The following is a 24,501-nucleotide window of genomic DNA, read 5'->3' as shown; positions in this document are numbered from 1 at the left end:
TTTCTTACTTTTTATTACCCATACAGTTATCATATTTGCTTTTGTGCACGAGTTATATTGTCTGTCTACAAATTACATATTCCCAAAATGCAGTTTATCTGCTCTGAAAGCTGCCATTGCATTTTATTGCATAGCTGCTGTATTTGTATATTAAAATATATCTAGTGATCACTTCTCAGTTGCACACATACTAGAAGCAGAGAGAGCTCAGTTTCTGCACTTTGCTAATGTTTACTAAATGTATCTGACAATGGAATGTAAACAAAAGATAATGTTATCACCTCTTCGGATGCGGCCAGAAGCTGCCCACTGAAGCAAGGAGCTTCCCACTGAAGAACAAGGTGCTGTGTTTAACTGTTTGAAAGCTATTCTGCTACACATTCGTTTGTGGTAGTAGAGTTCATGTTGTAAATAATCTTTTAAGTGGTATGAAACTCAGAATTTCCTCTTTGCTCTTAAGTGTGGCCAATAAACACATAGAGAAATCATGGCTGTCTATAACCCGTATAGTGTTTATTGGTCACGTTTAGGAGCTGTAATGTATCGTGACACTGAGGAACTATTAAGATAAATTGAAATTTGACGGAGGAGCATTTTACAAGGGTTATTGCTTTGGAAGTGTGAATGTAATGAATCTTGCTGTTTGGCCCGTTTTTAGAGTAAAGAATAAAAGATGGAATTTAATCTGTATTGCTGGTACAGAATCATAGAGAAATATTGCCAAGGCGGGGATGCAAAGAGTGTTGGAAGGACTAGTGATCTTCATCAATTCACTATATAAGGAACTAGGTGCAGAGCAGACCTTATTACTCATCTGTAACACCTACTACACCTATCCCGTAATTAATAGTTAATAAGGGTACTTTCACGTTTACCTGGAGCCTTATTGTGTGATTGCAATGGGACTCATTCAGGTCACATAACCGAATTTACAAAATAGGATTTTCAGCCGTAGAGCCCTCAACTAACACAAAACAGGTGACTTGGAATCTTTGCTTACTGATCTGATATTGTATGTCTTTTCCTGGAGTTTGAGTTTTAAAGGAGAATGTCATCAGTAGGGAGGGTCAATGAGAAGCAAATAATTTCCCCTTGCATTCAAATTTCAAGTGAAGTATGTGCAGCTTGAAATTGAACCAATCGGCATAACTTCCTGTCAGTTAGGGTGTTTGTGCGGGGGAAGGTTTAGGGTTAGGCGTTGGGGAGGGTTCTGCATGAGAGTAGGCTTAGGTTTATCCATAGTATATTAGCAATATTTAATACCGATATTCTACACTTTAATAGCAAAATATCTGTATTAAATAAATACCGATATTTTACTATCAGGATTACTAGGCGCCCACATTTCAGTGCGCCCTTTTTCGATAGACAGCGCTCTGCCCCCAAACTGTCAGCCAAGGAATCAGGTCCTGATACCAGCAGGGAACCGCTATTGTGCATTAAGCAGGACAAAAGCTTTAGAAACCCCATTCAAACTCACTCAGTGATACACAAAGTTTTCAGTAGTTCTGCTTTCAGTCGTCTTTAAAAGCAGATAATAAGCCATGGAAAAGAGCACTGCAAGATGAATTGCAATAACAGATCTAACTAGAGGTTCCTCCAGGTAGAATCTGCAGCTGAGCAATCCCATGACTTGTTATTCTCTGAAAGTCAGCGTTGTTTTGTTATTCTTCTCTTCTGATTATTCCTAGGCCTTCAGCGGCTGTACTTATTGACTATGCAAACTCATTACCAGCTCCGTATTGACCTGACTGACTTTGATAACGCCACGGCTTATGCTCAGTATAACACGTTCGGCGTGGGCCTGAATTCCGTCAATCCGGACGAGGATGGATACCCGCTCACGGTGGCCGACTACTTGGGAAATGCAGGTATGCTGTTCATTCTTGTATGTGCTGGGGGTAGTTTAGGATTGCTGCACAAAACTAATAAGCTAATAAACCTTTAAGCCCCTTTCACACTGGGACGTTTTCATTGCGTTTCCCTTTTTTACCGCATGGGGGCGCTAGGGCAATGAAAGTCTATGTGGCCTTTCACACTGGATGCGATGTACTGGAAGTGGTGCATCTGCTGCAAGAGGGCGAGTTGCGAGGCGAAGTGCGGCGGACCGGAAGTCATATGAGTCTAAAGCGATGCAGGTTTTTTAAACCGTGTTCACATTGCGTTGTATTTTCAACACCCTTCTGTGACCTTCGTATTTCCGCCACACTTCCTGTTTCAGCCAGAGTGGGGATTACTGCATATTAACGCGGAAACCCCCAAAGGCTGTTTTGGGCGGTGTGGTGCGGTCATCGAATCGTACCGCATCAAAAATGCTGGTTAGTAGTGTGAAACCAGCCTCAAAGGGATCTAAGCAGCCTTTTTCCCTGCAGTTTGTCCTGGATTCTAATAGCTGTAGGAGCTGTCATTTCCCCCCCCCCCCCCCTCCCTTTCCCTCCACCCTTATTTATCCAGGGGAGGGTGTGAATGTAATCACCTGTGACTTCTATAAATTGTTTGAAGCACAGTGTCCTATCTCCCAACCCCTCCTGCTGATGAAAGCTTTTTGTTTGCTCATTGCTACTGCTAATTACCGCAGTCCTTATCTGCTTGCTCTTTCTGAGGATGGCAGGCCGGGGAAGTGGGGCAATTAAACCCTCTGACAAAGATTTAAATGTAAAAAGAAGAGGTAGAATGGATTATTTAGTAATGAGACACATTGTTAGCATGCATTTTGAATGTGCTATTGAGATGCCCTGGGGGCTAAAATGCTGCTCGATTCACTTTAAAGCCAAAGTAAACCTGCTAAGCAAAGCATATTCTAACAGCCGGATCATCCACAAGGAAACTTAGGCAGATGCCTAGGGCCTGGTGGGTGTCTAGTGGCTCCATGTGGCACCTTTTCTGACACCCCATTCCTCATCTTACCTTACCTAGAGCCAGGTGGCAAGCAGAAAGAGACAAATTTGGTGTCTTGCCCCATTTCATGTTTCAGGTGTTTTATCCAATCGTGGATACACTCATTGTATGTGTAGGATGCATCCACTGTTAGTGTAGGAAGTGGGAACCCCTCTAGGAGTGTGGTCTTGATGCCGGCAGAGCAACCCCCTGCACCTGATGAAGGACCTGCGAGTCCGTAACATGTAGTATTTCTATTCCACAACATAAGCATTATTTGCAGCCAGTGTTGCGCCACCTCTTTCTTTTACATTGGTTTGTCTAGGACCATTTGAGCAATCCGGTCAAGGCTTGGCACCAGGCCCTATTCCCAGGTTCTGTACATGAGGTGCTGACTCTGTGGAAATCCATTTAGACATTGGAGCGTAACCCACATTCCTGATGGATATGTGGCACTAACAGTCGTTTATTTTGGGATATTGTGTTAGCCGCTGGCTATCTGTGAGTTTTGAGCCCAGGTCCCGTTACATTTTGCTCTGTGTATTTCTCCAGTCTCGTGAGCTCCTCATATGTCAGCCTGACTGAGCGACTACCAATATTTTGCTATGATTAATTAGTTGCCCATCCTTACACTAGATCTAAAATTTTGAGAGATAAGGAGGACCAGATGATCTTCCAAGAGACCAGGAGCCAATAGAGTAGTATTTATACACACCAATACATTAGTATAAACAGAAGGATGCACTCACAAGTATGGTTGCAAGAGATGCAACCACCAGTTCAAGCCTACAGAGGACTGCCAGCCTCTGCTCTGGTAGGGGTCAAAGGAGCCTTGGGACTCAAGGGGTCGCACTCCTAATTTCTCTTTTGTAGTTAAAAAACAATAAAAAACTATTTAATGACACCGTGCCAATAAAGTTTTCTAAAGGATAAACTAATGAGTGGAGGCGTCCAAAATATATAAAATAATTAAAAGCGAGTTAAAACGAGAGGTAATGTTGGCTTACCTCTCTTGAAATTACACACCAGGCGTGTACGGTGGCATATTTCAATGTTATTGCACAAAAACAGAAGGACAAAGTGTTTCGCAGGTCTGTCCATCTTTTTTTAGGAAAATAACAATAAACTGCCAACCGTTGGCAATTTATCATCATAGACCTGAAGAAGTGGACCACACCCACCAAACGCATCCTCCGTATGTTTTTGTGCAATAATATTGAAATATTCCACCATATAAGACTGGTGTGGAACTTCAAAAGGTAAATCAACATTATCTCCTTTTGTTTCTAATTATTTTACATATTTTTGGCGCCTCGACCGAGGAGTTTATTTTTAATGTCCTTCCTAGTGCAGTTCACAAAACAGTATCCCATACTCCAGATGTGGCCCCACAAGGTATCCTTCCAAACATTTCATGTGCAGAGGGAACCTTCAACGAAGTTAAACCGAACTCTAATTGAAACAAAAAATATAAAAACAAGGAACACCAAGAGCCCCAATAGTGTAATATGTACTGGTAAATGGTTACTAGATAGAGTAAATATTAATACTCACAAACCAGGGTTACCATTAGGCAACCACTGTAAAGGCAGGTGGGGAGATTTTCCTGACCCCACTCAGGAATAAGAAGTCGCTCTCTGTAGATGAGAAAAAAGGGGGTTCAACCCTCCACCCAGGGTGGACTCAATATTATGCAGGAGAACAGAGGCCCTAAAAGGATAAAAGGAAGCTAAATGAGCTTAAAAACCAAATTCTTGGTAAATAGAGGAGGTAGTGGTGGACTTACCTCCTCCAAGTAGACACACAACGACTGCAGCAAAGACAGTCAACATATTTTATCTATGAACTCCAAACATGCAACGCATTTCGCAAGTTTGATCCCGCCTCACCAGGCAACAACAATGGAGCAACAGCATATGTGGTCAGTAGAAGAGCCAGGCACCTCTGTTCTCCTGCATAATCTAATTGAAACAATTATGTTTTATTCATCCACTTTATTTGTACACTTTACAAGAATGTTCCTTGATGCTCTCTTTTCTTGCTCCTCAGGAGATTCTTTTGGTAAGCACAGTGGCATGAAGTTCACCACCAAAGACATGGACAATGACCACTCTGAGAACAACTGCGCCAGCTTCTATCATGGAGCTTGGTGGTACCGTAATTGCCACACCTCCAACCTGAACGGCCAGTATCTCCGGGGACACCACGCCTCATACGCCGACGGCATCGAGTGGTCTTCCTGGACAGGATGGCAATATTCCCTCAAATTCACGGAGATGAAGATTCGCCCCTTACGAGAAGACAAGTGATCTTTTCTCCTCTTTCATTACTGGATGGGGCTTTTTAAGGGAAACTGCTAACTCAACACTCATTTTGGGTGGGAAACTTAAGAAAGCTGAGACTTTCACCCCTTGACACTGATGTTGCACAAGAGTATATTTGGATGAGCTTCTGAAGGCATTGTACAGATGACAAGGTTGAGCTTTTCAGAGGGATCCAACAAACTTTTGAGAAGAAAGCTCACAATGGAGATGTTTACTAAGTGCAGAAGACTTCAGTGCTAACAAACCAACATTTCTTCTTGTGCTTTTGTGTCCCAGCCAGCCTCCTCGATACTTGTGGGACTGGTTAACCTGGACCACTTTTGGTATCTACCTGTCCATCTTTGTCTGGAATCTTGTATCTACGGACATCAACGTGCACAAATTATGTTTCTCAATGTCCCAAAAAGATCCTTTTTTTTTCTTAAAGAAAGACGTTGATAGTTGAGATCACTTCACATTACCAGCCGCACAATGCCTTTCCTCTGTGCCGTTGGCATCTTCTCCTCGACAGATGAGTCATGACTTTCTGAAGCCTGTCACTAATATTCTCTCCTGGCGTTGCAATTGGCGGTCCCTCCCACTGTACCTGTTATTTGTTCCTGCTTCTCATATTTTATTTTTTATTTTTTTGGGGTGACTAGTGAAATTGGTATTCAGGTTTACAATCCCCCCACCCCCACACACAACACTCTGTTCTGAAATATGGTGTCTCTTCGATGCCCATTGCTTTATTTTGAACACATCGTCAGACTTTGGATCGTCGAGATGTTGATGTTTGCTGTCAAAGTGATCTCGGTGACCTAATTGATCATGTGGTGTGTAGGCGTAAAAGCAAAACAAATTTTGGCACAACGGCTAGCCGTGGCTGCGCAGGGGCAAGAAGAAGTGAGGTGCCAAGCCAAAAAAGACATTGTGATGAATTCTTTGTTTCTTAATTTGCTGGGTTGATGATTTTTTTATTTTTGACAAATGCAGATTTTGACCAAGAAAAAAAAAATTATAAGATTGCGTCCATTTCATTTTTGGAGAGTAGTGTCTATACTGTGAATACTTTAAGCAGAAGCTGTATCCAAAATTGAGTTGTGTTGTTTATTTCTTCTATTGGCACTTTATAACTAACACCAAATTGTTCACATCAGCCACTGAAAAAAAAAAAGCTTTCTAAGGGCCCTGTTACACAAAACAATCGCAATCACTGTTGCAAATGCGATTTTCTTAATTTAAAAAGTGCATTTTTTTCACCGATTTTTGGCAGCTTTTAAAAAATTCTAATAGCGGCCCATCGCAAGCACACAAAAAAATGGACCTGCGGGTTTTCCTGAATCCTGTGTTCTCCATAAGTCTAATTGCACAGGTGAAGAAGGAGAAACCGGGATTAAAATGTTAATTGCAGTGCCCTTGCAATCGGCAAAATGCAAGTGTTCCGATAACTGAATCGGAGCGAAGCCGGCGGAAAAGGGCCCTAAAGCAGGGAACACACTTACCAAAATTTTGCGAGTTTCCCCCTATTTGAAATTGCATGACGATGTAAGTCTCACATTTTTCCAATACGGTTTAAAATGTGGGAAGAAACAAGCATGCGATTCCCATTGCCGAAGTTTATGAAAAGGTAATCTGCCGGAAGCCACGGCCGTTTATCTCTGACAAAAGTGTGTTCCCAGCTAGAGGAATACTATTGCGAAAATGTGTAAGATTGTAAACACATAGATATAAGATATATATAGGTATATTTCTACCCGAGCAATTGTCCTATAAATTACTTTTTTCTAATGTTGCTGTCACTTACAGTATGGCCTCAATTCACTAAGCAGTTTAGACTAGTCTACAGATGGATCTTAGTCTACTGATGGTTTGGTGTCATGTTTTAGACCTGGTCTAACATTCAGTAATTACACAATTCACAAAGGCAAACAAGGAGTAACCACGCCCACTTTTTCTGTCAGAGATTAGACCAGCTGATTTCTGTCAGCAAAGTAATTCTGTGAGGTATTTTAGATGTGAGGATGGAACCTTTTGAATTAATTATGCAGGAGTTTAATTGTATGCAGAGGAGAGCTCATCAAAGGAGAAGGATGTCAGTCATAGCTACTTGTTTGTGAATTGCATCTTTTGATCAATTCCCTTGCTTTACCCACCTAATTGCCAAATGGTTTAGACCCGGTCTAAAAACAGGTCTTCAACATTTGGTAATAGTGAATTCCCCTTTGATGCAACTGACCAAACCATCAGTAGACTAAAAAACACCTGTAGACTAGTCTAAACTGCTTAGTGAATTGAGGCCATATGAAGTAAAAAAACTAACAGTTCTGACAGGTTTTGAACAAGTCCATCTACTCGGGGCGGGGGGGGGGGGGGGCACTCCCTGTGAAGAGCCAAATATACCACCCTAATAATCCCCTAGGAGGAGATGGACGTGCCCAAAACCTGTCAGATCAGTCAGCTTTTAACTATCTACTGTGTCTCAGACATAGGAAAAAATGGTGCATTTTATTCTGGATCAAATGTACATTTTATATGAATGAGTTTAAAATTTTACATTTTTTTTTGTGATAGTGGTCCTTTCAGACAGAACATCCCAAGCATCTTTTATGTTTTTGGATTGTAGGAGATGATTGTAGCTTAAAAAAATGAGTATTGTATTTGTTACTCTTTTTACTTGCACTTTTTCTTTTTGTAAGTTTAGCTTTCTTCCTCAGATATAAAACTATACCACAATGTTGGACCTGAAGAAGGAAACAGACTCCCATATGCTCATTATTTTTTTAAAAAAAAGTCCATGCAAATGAAAAGAGTATCACTTAAAAAGAAATGTCACTCTTTCTACAAATTTGCTGTAAACGTGTATCGGGGCTGCACAAGTGTGTTTGCAATTTAATGTTATTAAAAAAAATCAATTTCAGCGTGAAGTCAGCTATGAATTTCCAAAACCGACAGTAAACCTAACTATTGTCCTAGTCTGAAATGTCTAAACTCTGTTGCACTCGTTTTCAGCACATACATTGCACTTAAAGGACAACTGTAGTGAGAGGTATATGAAGGCTGCCATATTGATTTCCTTTTAAGCAATACCAGTTGCCTGGCAGCCCTGCTGAGCTATTTGGCTGCAGCAGTCTTTGAGTCACACCAGAAACAAGCATGCAGCTAATCTTGTCAGATCTGACAAAAATGTCAGAAATACCTGATCTGCTGCATGCTTGTTTAGGGTCTATGGCTAAAAGTATTAGAGGCAGAGGAGCAGCAGGATAGCCAGGTAACTAGTATTGCTTAAAAGAAAATAAATATGGCAGTCTCCATATACCTCTCACTACAGTTGTCCTTTAAGCTTCCCCTCCCTATATATTTATTACACTACACAGACCAGGAACTATTGTTGCTTAAAAAAGTGTACCTGAGATCTCAGAATAAAAAGATTTTATACTGACCCGGGGCTTCCTCCAGCCCCTCCGCTCATACACAGAAGAGCCGACTGGCACGACTGAGCCAGATTACTGGAAATAATTGCAGATGAATAGAGGCACTCAGGAGGACAACGAGGGATGCAGCGGTGCTCATGGGGCTGGAGGAAGACCCGGGTGAGCACAAATTTTTTTTATTCTGAGATCTCAGGTTTACTGTAAAGGACACAGAGGCGAAAATAAACTAAGAAATAAATGACTGTATCTATCTTCCTTCTCTTAAAAACAACTTTTTAAGATATTCCACAGTTTTATTTTATGTTTAAATCTACTAGTTAAGTTTTAATTGTTTTATTGTTTTTGCTCAATGACACATTCATTGCAGTATGCCAGAGCTAAAATCTATGAACTAATGACCCTTTTTATCTCTTCCCTGCTCTCAGAAGCCATTTTTAGCTAGGAAAGTATTTTATAGAATTTCTCATCAGTGAGGGTCACACTGAAGTCAGCCACTTACATACCTGATATTTAACTCTTTCAGGCAGAAAAAGAAAAAAAGGAACACAGCATAGTTATTTGTGTGCTAGGCACTGTACATACCCATGTCTATCTCATTATTTCACATGTCACCTTGGGTATCCTTTAAAGAACAAGCGACACCCATGCTAACCTAGAAATATAAAACACATATATAAGTAGATAAATACTACAGGGTGGGCCATTTATATGGATACACCTTAATAAAATGGGAATGGTTGGTGATATTAACTTCCTGTTTGTGGCACATTAGTATATGTGAGGGGGGAATCTTTTCAAGATGGGTGGTGACCATAGTGGCCATTTTGAAGTCGGCCATATTGAATCCAACTCTTGTTTTTTCAATAGGAAGAGGGTCATGTGACACATCAAACTTATTGGGAATTTCACAAGAAAAACAATGGTGTGCTTGGTTTTAACGCAACTTTATTCTTTCATGAGTTATTTACAAGTTTCTGACCACTTATAAAATGTGTTCAATGTGCTGCCCATTTTGTTGGAGCTGTGGAGCTGTGCTCATCCTATGGAGGGCCCAGAATTTTAATGGGGGAGGCGGTGCTGAGGGGAGTGGTTAATTTACATGCAAACAATAATTAACCCTCTGCACTCAGATACTCACATCAAGTAGGAACTTTAGCAATGATAAAAACTTGCATGAAAATTGCATTTAGTTGCACTAATTTGCATGAAATTTGCATTCAGTTGCACTGATGGAGGATATTTGCTTCCAAAATGGTTTGCATGCAAAGGCATTTTGTATTAGACCCTTTCACCACGATGAGGTACCTCCATTCTCTTAAACTGGAAATTCACACTCAGGCCTGTCAGGTTCTTCCACTTTAGGAAACACATGCATGCACATAAATCAGTCTAAGATACATATACTTTATTATTATTATTATTTATTGTATTTATAAAGCGCCAACATATTACGCAGCGCTGGACAATAAATATATACAATGATACAAGGATGACATACACAGGGTTATACACATAGAACAAAGTTATACATACAAATTGTACAAAATACACGATCATGCAATATGGGCTGGTTAGGTAGGCCCAGTAATACAAGTACAGGCTGTCATAGGACAGGAGCACATGATCCTGTAGATTACACTAGGGAGTGGAGGACCCTGCCAGAGGCTTACAATCTAAAGGGAGGGGTGGAAACACTAGGGGGGGGCTGTTAAATATTCCTTAGAGAGTTACTGTGTGGTAGGAGGTGGGTAGGCCATCATAAAGAGGTGGGTTTTGAGGGCTTGCTTGAATGTGTTGAAAGGGGGAGCAAGTCTGATGGGTGGTGGAAGGGCATTCCAGAGGGTGGGGGCAGCTCTTGAGAAATCCTGCTGGCGGGCATGGGAGTGTGAAATGCGTGGGGTGGTGAGGCGAAGGTCGTTGGAGGAACGGAGGGGGCGACCTGGTGTATACTTGTAAACAAGCTCCGAGATGTAGGTAGGGCAGGTTTTGTGCACAGATTTATATGCCAGACATAGAATCTTGAAACTTATCCTGAAACGGATAGGGAGCCAGTGCAGGGATTCACAAAGGGGAGATGTGGATGCAGAGCGGTGCGAAGAATGGATGAGTCTTGCAGCCGCGTTCATCACTGATTGAAGGGGGGCAGTGCGTTTCAGGGGGAGGCCAGAAAGGAGGGAATTACAGTAATCAAGGCGGGATATGATGAGGGCATGGATGAGCAGTTTGGTCGTGTCCGGGGTTAAGAAGGGGCGGATCTTGGAGATATTACGGAGGTGGAATACAGTATAATATGTAAAGCTGATAGGTTTGTTTATTTCTTAAAGGGAACCTGAAGCGAGATATATGGAGGCTGCCATTTTGTCCTGTTGGTCATCCGGGCATCAGTAGTGTCTGCATCACCAACCTGAAACAAACATGCAGCTAATCTTGTCAGATCTGACAATAGTGTCAGAAACACCTGATCTGCATATGCTTGTTCAAGGTCTATGGCTTAAAGTAGTAGAGACAGAGGATCAGCAGGACTGCCAGGCTGAAGTGAAGAGAGGTCAAAGAAGGAGGTAGCCTAGGTTGCCTGGTGGATGATCCTGCTCTGCATTTTAAAGAATGACCCAAAGTATATTTTCGCAGTCCACTAACGAACACTTTGTCAAAAGGCTTCCAAAAATAAATTCCCAGATACATTAGCATGATATCCTTCCCTAGAAGCTATCAATCTCTGATCCCCTCCCCCAACCCCACGGGCAATCGTTTTCAGCAATTATAGCATCAAAATTTAATTTGCTTTCCTAACATTTCCAAAAAAACATCTTGGGCTCCATTACACCAGGCCAACAGCTGCTTAATGCTGTAAGCTTACGATCAACTCCGTCTCAATTAGTGAAGACAAAAAGCTACTTGTAACACAGCATCGCTAAATATTCCGCGCTCCGTTCATCCTCATGACGTGCCCGTCCCCGTAATGAGTGGGTCATTTAAAAAAAAACACAGATGAACAAGTCGCATCGGTGGAACATGGGAGGAGGCTCTGGTCTCCACGTCGCAGCCATGTACCTGCTCCTGCGGGAGCAAGCTGTTATTCTGAGAGACATCAGTAAACTCCGAGGGGGGGGGGGAAAGGGCGAGGGGAGGGAGGGGGTTACACCTCACGCCATGCACAGCCAGACACTCAGTAATGAATAGGCCTCCTTGTGAAATCATTAGCGCCTTTCATGCCGTTCGTCTTTATGCTACCTGGGTTGTGGCAGCCGGCATTGTAAACAAGTGTTTTGAAAATTAAAAGGAATCCAGGCGGATGTAACCTGGAAGTTAATGGACCGTGACAAAGTTTGGTTGGTTAAACCGGGAACGCTGTTAACAGGTTTCTCATTAAAGTTGCTATCTTGGCATTAGAGAAATACTCTTCCCCCCCCCCTTCTGTTTTTTTTTTTTTTTGACAAGTAAAAATGATTTGCTTTTAATGTCTTGGTTAAACGAGCATGAAGTCTTCTTGTTTATCCTGCGCTAACACATAACTCAGCAGGACCACCAGAGTTGGTGTCAGGCCCATAGATGGAGGAACAGGTGGATGGAGAGAGAGAGAGAGAGAAGGGGTCTCCTGAGACCTAGACACTAACCGAGGGAGAAAGGTCTAAGGAGAAAGGGTTTATATAAAATATCTGTGGGGGCGGGTGGGGGGGAGCTGAGAAGCAAAGAGACACAGATGGGGGGAGAGAGGCAGATGGAAAAGACACTCGTTGTGACAAACGTCGAGAAGGAGCTACAGAGGAAGGCACACAGATGAAGAAATGGAAAAGGAATGTGAAGATACATTAATAATGAACAAAATAAGATTTAAAAAGATTAGGGTTGTAGGAAGGAAATGAAGGAAAAACTCAACCTTGGCTTTTCTCATAGGCAAGAGGTGGTCATTACAAATGGCCGTAGTATTGAAGCATTGCGTAAGAGCAAGTACAGGGGCGCCTCTAGCCATCTTGGCACTCTAGGCGAGAAAACCTGTGGTGCCCCCCCCCCCCATGGTGCCCCGACACGCTCCCCCATCCTCCCCCTTGTGGTGCCTCCCTATGAAAATAATTGTGATGCGGCTGCGTTTCACTGGAAAATAATCGTAATGCAGCGCCCTACCCTGCTCTGCCTGCCACAGACTCCGCGGGCCTGCGGCCGACAGGTGAACTGGTGCTGCGTCTACCAACTGGGAGGACACACTATCTGGCTAGGGGGTGGCCCAGTCCCTCCCCCAAGCCCCCCCCCCCCCGCACGTCGCTCCAGGTGACAGCCTCTATGGCCTGGCGGATCAGGTGCCCTTGATTCCAGAACACTTTTTCACACACATAAAGGGATATGCAGATATGTTACCGCCTGTCAGGATAGTACTGGAGTGGGTATATCATGACATTGAAGGGTTGAGATAGTCAAATGGTACAATAGTTTAGTAATTCATAACCCATTCTTGAAATAAGCACAGTGTGTTGGTAGTGTAAGAGAAGTAGAATGGAGGGAGGAAGAGTGGTAGAAGGTGAGAATTGATGACATGCATGAACAGATAGATATGAGCAGAATAGAGGCGTACTGGATAGCACTATTGTACAGTATTACAGTGCTGAGTCCTAGATTTGAACATTGGTTAGGGCAAAATGTGCATGGAGTTATTATCTTCCCCAGGAATTCATTTAGGCACTTCATATTTCCCAACATCCCTAAAACACACTAACAAGTCAACTGGTTTCCCTCAAAACAATCCTTTATTGAAAATATTAGACTTTAACTATGGTAGGGATTAGACTGTGAGCTCCTTTGAGGACAGTCAGTGACATGACTATGTACTCTGTAAAGTGCTGCAGAAGATGTCAGTGCTATATAAATACACAATAATAATATGGTAGGACATTAGACCATGATAGGATTAGACGGTTAGCTCCTCTGAGGACAGTCTGTGACATGACTATGTACTCTGTAATGTGCTGCAGCAGATGTCAGTGCTGTATAAATACACAATAATAATATGGTAGGACATTAGACTATGACTATGGTAGGATTAGATTGTGAGCCCCTCTGAGGACAGTCAGTGACATGACTATGTACTCTATAAAGTGCAGCAGAAGATGTCACTGCTATATAAATACAGAATAATAATATGGTAGGACATTAGACCATGATAGGATAGATTAGAGTGTGAGCTCCTCTGAAGACAGTCAGTGACATGACTATGTACCCTGTAATGTGCTGCAGAAGATGTCAGTGCTATATAAATACATAATAAAAATATGGTGGGACATTAGACTATGACTATGGTAGGATTAGATTGTGAGCTCCTCTGAGGACAGTCAGTGACATGACTATGAACTCTGTAAAGTGCTGCGGAAGATGTCAGTGCTATATAACTACATAATAATAATAATAATAATATGGTAAGACATTAGTCTTTGACTATGGTAGGGATTAGATTATGAGCTCCTCTGAGGACAGTCCGTGACATGACTATGTACTCTGTAATGTGCTGCAGAAGATGTCAGTGCTATATAAATACATAATAATAATATGGCAGGACATTAGACTATGACTACGGTAGGATTAGATTGTGAGCTCCTCTGAGGACAGTCCATTGACATGGCTATGTACTCTGTAAAGTGCTGCAGGAGACGTCAGTGCTATAGAAATACTTAATTATCACTTGTATATGAACAATTATCTATTATTGTACGTTTGTAAGATCCTTATAAACCACTGGGAGATCTACAATTACCAGCATTTCTTTGTGAAGATGAACTTCCATACATGACACATACATAATCACAGTAGGACATGCTAGTGGTACCTGTAGTTCCCCAGTGTGCAGTCTATGATTTGGTCAAGGAATAGGCAGCCTGAGCAGCACCTTATACAGCAAGTCACTATATTCACATCCTGATGACCTGGTCTCTCGCTGTGCTTCCCCCTTCCTGAGCTGCAGCCAGAATTTAACCTTTTGTGTGCTCAATCAGTGACTAAAGCTGTTAATTTAGCGAGTTGTCCTGCTATTCACACAGCACCTTATCAGTCTGGAAGCCATCACATTCAGATGATCGGGTCTGGTGAGGAAATACAAATGTCCCTAGTGCTGCAAAGGACAAACGTAATTGTCTGGGGATTGATGTTCTCTAGCATGGAGCTCTGCACTTCTGACATGTCTTGCATGCCTTGTTATTACAAGCTCTTCTGCTTTGTTTACTTTTCCTCTCTGGCACAGGGAGGGGCGGGACAGTAGAAGTAGCAGGAGATCGCCAGATAACAATGAATAGGGGACTTGGTGCAAGTCTCTGTCTACAAAACTGGTTATCCAGTGGCTCAGCCAGCAGAACCCTTGTGCACAGAATAGAAAGTTTTTCTCCGAACCCTTAATTATCAGTAAAATAGACATTTGTTTTTCCTGGAATGCGCTTCCCAGACTGCTCAGCGCCCTAGGCAGTTTGCTGGAATGTCAGTCTTTAGAAGCGCCTCTGTAACTAAGACTCACCGGGCCCCCCTGCAGAAATTTTGAGTGGGCCCCCTATCCCCCTTCCCCCCTCCCTCGCCTCGGGCTATCCCCTCTGCGCTCCCCTCCGGCTTCAATAACAATATATATGCAGGCGGCGGGCAGCGGCAGCTACATACCTTCTGTGCGCTCCAGCGCGGACGCTTCTCTCTCTAGTGTCTGACGCGACTTCCTGTTTATACAGGAAGTCGCTTCAGAGGCTAGAGAGAGAAGCATGGGCTGCAGCCCCTATTGTTATGCCCATGGACACGAGGCTCCTAATTTAGGGGCCGGTTTACTGAAGTTACAGATCAGTGAGGAACATACAGGATCCAGCAAGCCAGGGAGAGATTGAAAAAACATGTCTAATGTTACAGAGGAAAATGTTGGTAACCCTTACTTGGACTTTATCAGGACATGGAGACAGAGATGGATGAAGATGCAATGGGGCCCTAGGCTAGGTAGTAGAATTGGGGTTCCCTTGTGGACTTTTTGGTAAGTTGAAGTGAAGAGAGGTCAGAGAAGGTGGTAGGTGGGCCCCTTCACACCCACTAGGCCCCAAGCACTTGCCTAGGTTGCCTGGTGGATTGTCCTTTTCTGCATGGATTTGCTAAATGTCATTGAAAAAAGTCATTGAGATAATAATGATTTCAAATTGCATGTAGCTTGGATTTGGGTCAATCTACAAGCACAGGAATTGCATGTGATTGGCCCAATTCCCAGCACATTTTTGTATAAAAAGTATAAAAAAGTATAAATCCAGTCTTGGAATCAATGGTAACCATTCAGCTGGAAATCTAAGCTATGTACAGGTGCCGCAGTGTCCCCTGCCTCCTCTCTGGTGACCCCACTCTGGATGGATTAATGAGTTGTGGGCCCCGATGCAAGTTTTACAATGGGGCCCCCCAAGCACTCTATACATAACAATTGATACAGTGCACCAAAACCTGCCAAGGACAACCACAGTGTCAGAGGTGCAAGAAGGGGATGGGGAACAGTTTGTTAATAATTACCACTATTCAAATCGTCTACAAAAGTGATTATTATGAGCACAGGACCAATAGAAAGCTAATACTGTAGTTGAGGGGGGGGCCCTCTGGCCCAAGGGCCCCAATGCGGTGGCTACCTCTGCAACCCCTATTGCTATGCCCCTGCACACGACTGTTACCTCCAAAGGAGGTTTATCTGTATACTGGTAAGGATGGAGGCCCCCCCGAGTGTAAAAATATATATAAACTTCTAATTGACCTGAGGAAGCAGGCTAGTTACCTGTGAAACGCGTTGCATATTTTGTGTTTTGAATAAATACTTTTCCAGTACTACTAGTGTTTTTGTCATCAGGAGAGATGACCTCTCATTCTTATTTTAACTATAAGAGGTTTATATATATTTTTACACTTGGGCGCCTTAATTAGCTAGTATTGTGTTCATTGCCTCCCCCCCCAACACCACACACCCTGCAGAGAGCACATACAGATCGGGTGATTGGTATGTCCGTTTACTCTTTCTTTTCCATTTGTCAGGATTCCTCACTCTCCTTGTGGTAATAGCACATCATACCCACAGTGAGGCTGAATGTCAGAGCATATGGCAGGCCGGGAGAACAATTTGTCCCCCACACAGAATTCCGTTGACCAGGAAATGGAGGTTTGCAGGGGGCTAATCAGAAATCCCCAACCACCAATCAACAAACTGGCTACTGATAAACTTAGCGGCTTCACATTTTGATTTCCTAGAAAATGGAAATTTGTGTACAGAACAAATGTGCTCACTCATCCACTCATGGTAGGGTGAATAGGCTAGTTATTATCAATATGACGCATTTATATACCACTGGCACAGTTTCCGGCACACTTTACAGAGGACATTGAACAATTCTCTCCAGAAAATGTTCAGTGCAAACCTCCAGTCACAGGAACAAACGTTTTTGTTCCACAAAAGTCAAACCTGGGTCTGCTGCAGTCCTGACGTCATGTGCAGACAGCTCCCAGCCACAGGTGCACAAGCAAGAACGCACGCAGCCAGCGCCTGCGCACTAACGCCCCGGCCATCCAGCTAGTGACTGTGGGGGGCATTTGCGCAATAAAGGAGGGGGACAGAGGAGGGGGGGTGGTGGTTATGAAGACTACTCCATATACATTAAAACCCTCCAATACCTGCCTGGGCTGGTTCAGCTCTTCACTCAATATATCAAGATCCCAAAGTACTGGAAGTTTGAGGATAACGTGCCAAGTTAAAATGTATCACACACACACAATACAATATGATCTGAAACCGTAATGTGGGCTCAGCAGCAGCTACTTCAAACTGTGAGTCATACAAATGAATTAGTCCAGTTAAATGTCGTAAACACTTTTCCAATTCACTAAAAAGCTAAAAAGTCCCATATAATGTGACTTGGGCTTCGCTGTAGTCAAAATAAGGCGAGTTAGTCCTTTCAATCAGCATTAATAACAAACTTGACCAGCGCTGCATACACTTTCATTCCAACTCAATCGGTGAGTCGCCCTCCATTGGGCGCTGGTGGTGGGAGTGATACATGAAAGTGTATACAGCGCTGGTCAAGTTTGTTACTAATACTCCATATACATGTCCGCACCCCTGTCTTTACTTTTTGATTCAACTCTGGTACCCTTGTATCTGATATAACGAGTGATATTTAGTCAGCAGGTATTATAATTCATGTTTTAAAGGGCAACTGAAGCGAGAGATATATGGAGGCTGCCTTATTTATTATCTTTTAAGCAATACCAGTTGCCTGGCTATCCTGCTAATCCCCCTGCCTCTAGTACTTTTAGCCATATACCCTAAACAAGCATGCAGCAGATCAGGTGTTTCTGACATTGTTGTCAGATCTGAAAGATTAGCTTTATGCTTGTTTCTGGCATTATTCAGACACTACTGCATCTTAATAGACCAGCAGGGCTGCCAGGCAACTGGCATTGTATAAAAGGAAATAAATATGGCAGCCTCCATATATTTCTCACTTCAGTTGTCCTTTAATGCAGAGCTGTGTGGGAGTGTCTGAAGACTGGAAGGAAGCCATGCAAGCATACTAAATCAGGAGAGGGAACAGTAAGTAAGGGAGGAAATGACATCAGGATTGGCTTCAGACGCAGGGATTCCAAAATGGCAACTGACGGAAACAGAATTCTCTTTATTTACTATATAAAATTCACTGAAATCAAAATGTGAACAGTGCAATACATATGTTATGCAAGTAGAGCAAATATTTATCTACTAATACAGTATACTGTATGTGTTTTTTTCTGAGACATTATCGCTGACAGCTCCTCTTTAAATCACAGGTATAAAACACAAGACCCACAGGCCAAATGTGGCAACCTTCTTGCCATTTTTATGTGGCCGTCCAGAGCTACAAATGTGCATCATTGTGAGCAGTAAAAGAACAACAGTACACCGCTTCCCACCCAGAGGAGCACACCGGTGACAGAGTACCTGGTGTCAGTTTGAGGTGGGGTGTAGCAGCAATGACCCATGGGACCCCTCAACAAAAATTACCATGGGGTTCCAAACCCCCTAACGTGGCTTGTAAAACACCCCCTCACTCCCATCTCCCCGGCCACCTCAGCTTTCTAAAAAGACTATGGGGAAGTGAAGGCTAGCAACTTGCCTTGGGCCAAAACTTATCTCGATCCTTTTCTACCGAAGCAGCACTGGAACAGGTAAATATTAAACTGCCCCACAACGCTACTCTGCGGAAGGGGGAGGAGCTGTCCCTCTGGTCACCATAGTTACACCACTTAGTTTGATATTGTCCAATAGGTGTTAAAGGGAAGGTTCAGGGAGGGTGGGTAAAAAATAAAAATCAAATTCCACTTACCTGGGGCTTCCTCCAGCCCGTGGCAGGCAGGAGGTGCCCTCGCCGCCGCTCCGCAGGCTCCCGGTGGTCTCCGGTGGCGCGCCCGACCTGGCCAGGCCGGCTGCCAGGTCGGGCTCTTCTGCGCTCCAAGTCCTGATACTTCTGCGTCCCACGCCGGCGCTCTGACGTCATCGGACGTCCTCCGTGCTCTACTGCGCATGCGCAGTAGTTCTGCGCATGCGCAGTAGAGCCCGGAGGACGTCCGATGACGTCAGAGCGCCGGCGTGGGACGCAGAAGTTCCGGGCCTTGGAGCGCAGAAGAGCCCGACCTGGCAGCCGGCCTGGCCAGGTCGGGCGCGCCACCGGAGACCACCGGGAGCCTGCGGAGCGGCGGCGAGGGCACCTCCTGCCTGCCACGGGCTGGAGGAAGCCCCAGGTAAGTGGAATTTGATTTTTATTTTTTACCCACCCTCCCTGAACCTTCCCTTTAAATCTTAATAAACTATTTGGACTGCGACCTAGACTAGGTTTTTTGGCCTCTTACATGACTGAGTTTGACACCCCTGCTTTAAAGAATACTTCTAGTATAGAAGACAGAGGGCCAGATTTATCAAAATATTAGTAAATATTTAGAAATCCATGCAGAACTGTCTCAGACATCTTAAGAAATCATTAGATAGTGCAGATTCCTTCTAAAACTGTTGTAAAAGAGGAGGAGCTAGAAAGGTCTCTCAGACAGTGCAGTGTGTGAGGGGAATTGCTGTTGCTGAGGTAACCAACACAGCTGTTGTATTGATAGCAGCAGGCTCTGAGGAGGAATTCAGCAGGGGGGAGGAGCACATCACAAATCATGTCAATCCTGCACTCTGCAATCATGTCTAGCCTGCAGTTCTACATTTGTAGAACAGCTATTAAGCACTTCTTAATCTGCAGCAGTTTAGGCATGGATTTGCACTTTTCTTAACTGTAGTGCAGCTCTAGAAATTCATGCTAAATTGCCACTATTACCTAGGATTTGAGAAGGTTCTTATTATCATACAGAACTGTTCTCTCTGCTGGTTGGAAGAGATTAAGAAGAAAAAACTGTCGGTAATGTGTTGATAAATCTCCCCCAGAGTCTGTTATGTAAGGCTGTGTCTTAAAGGGAACCAGAGACGCCAGAAAAAAGATTTTATACATACCTGGGGCTTCCTCCAGCCCCATACGCACGGATCGCTCCCACGCCGACGTCCTCCGCTTCCTGTATCCGCCAGTACCGGGTCCCGTAGTTTCGGCCAGTCGGCGTCAGCACGCGGCCAATTGTCCGCATCACAGGGGCTCCCAGCATACCCTTACGCGTGCAGCTGCATATAGCGCAGCCGCACGCGTAAGGACATGGAGGGATCCCCTGATCATGCGGACAATTGGCCGCGTCCGCCGGAAGTGACGAGACCCTGTACTGGCGGATCCAGGAGGCGGAGGATGGTGGCATGGGAGAGATCCAGGCTTATGGGGCTGGAAGAAGCCCCAGGTATGTATGAAATCTTTTTTCTTTTTCCATGTTCGGCGTCTCTGGTTCCCTTTAATGATGCAGGATTGGGGAGGATGACTCAGCATTAAACACCTACCTGACTGACTATAATTCATTACACAGGCGATGCTCTTCCCCCCCCCCCCCCCCAGTTCCTCTCAGCCATGTTTCCAAAGCTCTTTGGAAACCTCTGCCTGTGTTGTCGCAACCTGCCCCCAGTTCAACAGCTACCAATTAGGCTGCAGCTGCCACGCTGGGGGCGGGTTGGGGGTGGTCGGAGCCTTGACAGACCCTTAAAAAAGCCATCACAGTCACATTTCTGAGTGGGGGCGGAGCACTCACCTTGAATTACGCCTGATCAGGTAAGTAATTAACCCCTGGAGAAAACACACACATACACACACACACTGCATCATTAATACAGATCCTGACATGACGATCTTTTATACTGGAGGTACTCTTTAAGTCTCTGATGTGCACAGGAATTCTGACCCCTGTATTTTTGTACTTGGAAGTGACTTAACTTCCCTGAAAGGTTCGGCCTGCTTCCAGTAGTAATTTTACAAGGCTGAATTGCCAAGGAATACGATTCTGGAGAGGAGTATCGCAAAAGACAGAAGGGAAGATCAAGAGCCCAAAATAGTGAGGTAATTCAAGAAGTATGATGGGTGATAATAACACAAACACCTGAGAATTCACAAGTAAGGGTTGCCAAATCGGACAAGTGGGAAATCCTAGCCTGTCCCTCCTCGGGGTCACTGAGGAAACAGGCTTTTCGTGCTTGTCATGCCCCCTTCCCATTTTGTCTAATCTATAACTCACCTCCATGTTGGGTGGCAATGAGCAAAAGGGAGCTCAGTGGCGCCTGATAAAATAGCGGGCGCTGAGGCTCTCCCCTATACAAATTGCAGTATTAGATTTGCATAGAGGGAAGCATCGGCAGCCACTATTTTGTTGGGTAACAAAATTCCCGCTCATTGCAGGCGCCTACGGCGGCACTACCTTGTTTCCAAGGCGGATCTTGCGCCCATTTTTCCAGGTGTGTGTGTGTGTGTGTGTCCACCTAAAGTCACCTTGATTCATTATTATTACTTCATGCTTTATTTATACGCCATTATAAATGTGTAGCTTTTGGGCAGAGGAAGGGATGGACATGTAGGGAGAGACTCTGGGCATGCAACCATATGTCACATGCTGAACTCAGCGTGGCTCACTATGTGAAAAAACAAGCTTTGTTAATTGTGGCTCTGTACAATTAACAAGCTGTCACATCATTGCCTTTTAGCGGTTCTGGGGGTGTGGTTAGCTAGCTATCAGGGACAACAAAGGGACGATTTGCATATTTAGCAGTGATGCATTGTGGGAGACATCATATGCTCACTCCAATCTGAATAATCATAAATACCTTTTGTTTTAAGAAGGAAAGCATTTGTTTTCCATAGCAATTTAGTAAGTCAGCTTTTTGGTCCTTTGTAGCCCCTTACACACTCCTAGACGTTCTGGTTCACCATAAGCTCGCTGGGTACTCTGTAACTTTAGAGGGGAACGTCAGCCTAAACAAACATACTGTCATTAAAGCGGAATATAACCCTGCATTTCATCTTTGCTCTAAAACATTATTTACAGCATATTATATGCAAAAAGCATTTTTTTTTTACTAGACCAGCATTGGAAGGGTTAAACACAGAGGTTTAAAGTTTTGTGGAGAGATATGCAGAAGTTCAGATTGTTACATTCTATTTAGTTATATGTAACTATTGAGAAATATTACACACTCTTTGGCTGTCCTCCAACTTCTTCTCAGTCAGAGAGATGAGTCACATTCAACACTTAGATACATTTATGTAAACAAAATGTATCTATGTCAGCTTCGGATGCATCTGCAGAAATCTCCAGGAACTTTAAAGCACTGTGTAACCCTTCCAATGCTGGTCTAGTAAAAAAAAAAAATGCTGGTTGCATATAATATACTGTAAATAATGTTTTAGAGCAAAGTTGAAATGCAGGGTTATATTCCGCTTTAAGTTACATTAGTTATGTTAATAAAAAAGGTAGGCTAGGTAATATAATCTCTTACCCACCCTGTTTTAAAAGAACAGGTAAATGTTTGTGATTTTATGGGGGCAGCCATCTTTTTCATGGGGGCAGCCATCTTTTTGGTTGAAAGGAGGTAACAGGGAGCATGAGACACATTTCCAACTGTCTTGTGTCCTGATAACCCCTCCCCTCCTGCACGCGTTAAGTTTCAAATCTCAAATTCAAAATAACAAAAAAAAAATTGCGCCAAAGCAGCAGAAGGAGAACAACAACATCAGAAATCCCATCATGCTTGGCACAACATCAGGGGGAAAATGCCCAGGTAGTTTTCTTCTGTGTAGCTAAAAATGAGGCTTGGGTGAGAAAAACAAAGTTCTGATGCTGTGAAACTGTTAAAGAAACACCAAGCATTTTCAGTGCTGCTGAGTAGATTTTTAGTCTCGAGGTTCACTTTAAGTAGAGGAAGAGATTGTTTTTCTTCCATAGACAATGTTTCTTGAGAAAAGGAGCAATGTGCACACAGAGTTCGGGTCCACTTTAAATAACATCAGAAGCAAAACTCATCTGCAGAAAATGCCAGGAGGACACAGGAGAGACTTTGTGCCGCGACCCCGAGATAGCGGAACAATTATTTCTCCCTTCTTCTTCTTCTACATCCGTTCCTAGTTCACCTCCCAGACTGCCGATTACTTGCACCCCCCCTTAATTGTTCTGATTCATCTCTTCATTACACAATAGAACAACAGTATAATTGATGCCACCACCCAGGATCTCACCACGGTTTCAAGGAAATAATTAACAAGGGGAAAGTGAAAAAAAAACCTCTTGCCGTTAATGTTTTTCTTTTCTACGTGGTATTAAATATGTTGTGAAGATTTCGCAAATTAGGTGAGAATGATTTTGTGCAAATGAAAGGTATGCTGACAGATACATGACTTATTGCGGCGCGTGTATATGGTCTTTTTCCTCTCTCGCCGCGGTGCATAATTATATTTCCGTGTAATTGTGTGTTGATATGATTGAGCAGCAATTCATCCCATCTGTGGTGGAAAAACAGCAAATTAAGTAATCTGTGCAAGTAGGGGGTGAGATGTGCAATTAAAAAACAGCAGAGCATGCTGGGAATTATTGTTCGCTAGGATACGTCTTATTTAAAGTGAAAATAAACTCGCGGGATAAACAATTGTAGAGCGGGTGTGGATCAGAGTCGACCCCTTCAAAATGAATATTCAAAATTAAGACATGCATGAAAAAAAAATTCCAGCTGTATTTATTCGACATAACTTATAGCAGCCGAGAGAAAAATATAATAGCAACAAGTCGGGAGAAGTAAATACAAAACAGAATCAGTGAGATGGATAAAGGTTCACCTCCCCCCTAAAAATCCTTGTAAACTCAATCAGGTGTAACTAATCTCCTGCGTTATACCAAGTTAATTGGCTTCCACTTGTGATCATCTGTAATCTTTTCGATGAGTTCAGCATAAAAAAAAAAAATATTCCTAGTGCCTTCCAGTGATTGGTAGTGCAGCTGATAGCAAACAATCAACTAAGATTGGCAAGGCACTGTCTAAATATCTCAGAGATAACGCTGTGGACTGGGACAAGTCAGGAAATAGATACAAAAAAAGTCACAGGCGTTGTCAATCCTGAGGAGCAAAGTTAAATCTATAATTAAGAATAAGAACTGGAAATGGTCTGATACTACTGGAACTTATCCCTGATCAGTAGTGTTGATGTTTGAATTCGTGACCATGTGGTTCGTAACCCTAACAACCGCATACCACAATATTTAAGCACCTGACAGAAGGATGGGGTGGGATTCATTTAGCGCTGCTACTTCCTGTTTTTAAGCTGGAAGGAGGAAGTTTCAGAGCTAAATGGAACGCACCCAGGGTCGGTTTTCTCATGAAGCACGGTGAAACCTTTGCATCAGGTGCAGAGATTACAGGGGCAGCATTTTTTTTACAGCATGCAGTCAGAGCAGAAGGAGAAGCAAGAGGAAAGTGAGGTGAAGAGAAGAGGCCATCC

The 24,501-nt window shown here is 43.3% G+C and overlaps 1 protein-coding gene across 4 annotated transcripts in view; it reads left to right on the top strand.

Annotated features, from left to right (window-relative positions):
* FIBCD1 (fibrinogen C domain containing 1) overlaps positions 1–6,276 on the top strand; it is a 392,313-nt gene extending 386,037 nt beyond the window's left edge. For all 4 annotated transcript variants that reach the window (XM_068248850.1, XM_068248849.1, XM_068248851.1 and 1 more), the window contains exons 7-8: positions 1,692–1,871; positions 4,927–6,276. In XM_068248850.1, coding sequence (XP_068104951.1) covers positions 1,692–1,871; positions 4,927–5,186 — 440 coding nt within the window. In that variant the 3' untranslated portion in view covers positions 5,187–6,276. The remainder of the gene's footprint in view (positions 1–1,691; positions 1,872–4,926) is intronic.
* Positions 6,277–24,501: the final 18,225 nt, after the last annotated feature.

This window comes from Hyperolius riggenbachi, chromosome 8 (assembly GCF_040937935.1).
Source record: "Hyperolius riggenbachi isolate aHypRig1 chromosome 8, aHypRig1.pri, whole genome shotgun sequence".
NCBI classification, from domain to species: domain Eukaryota; kingdom Metazoa; phylum Chordata; class Amphibia; order Anura; family Hyperoliidae; genus Hyperolius; species Hyperolius riggenbachi.
Note: the sequence above shows the minus strand (reverse complement) of the source record. Positions and strands in the feature narration are given on the sequence as shown.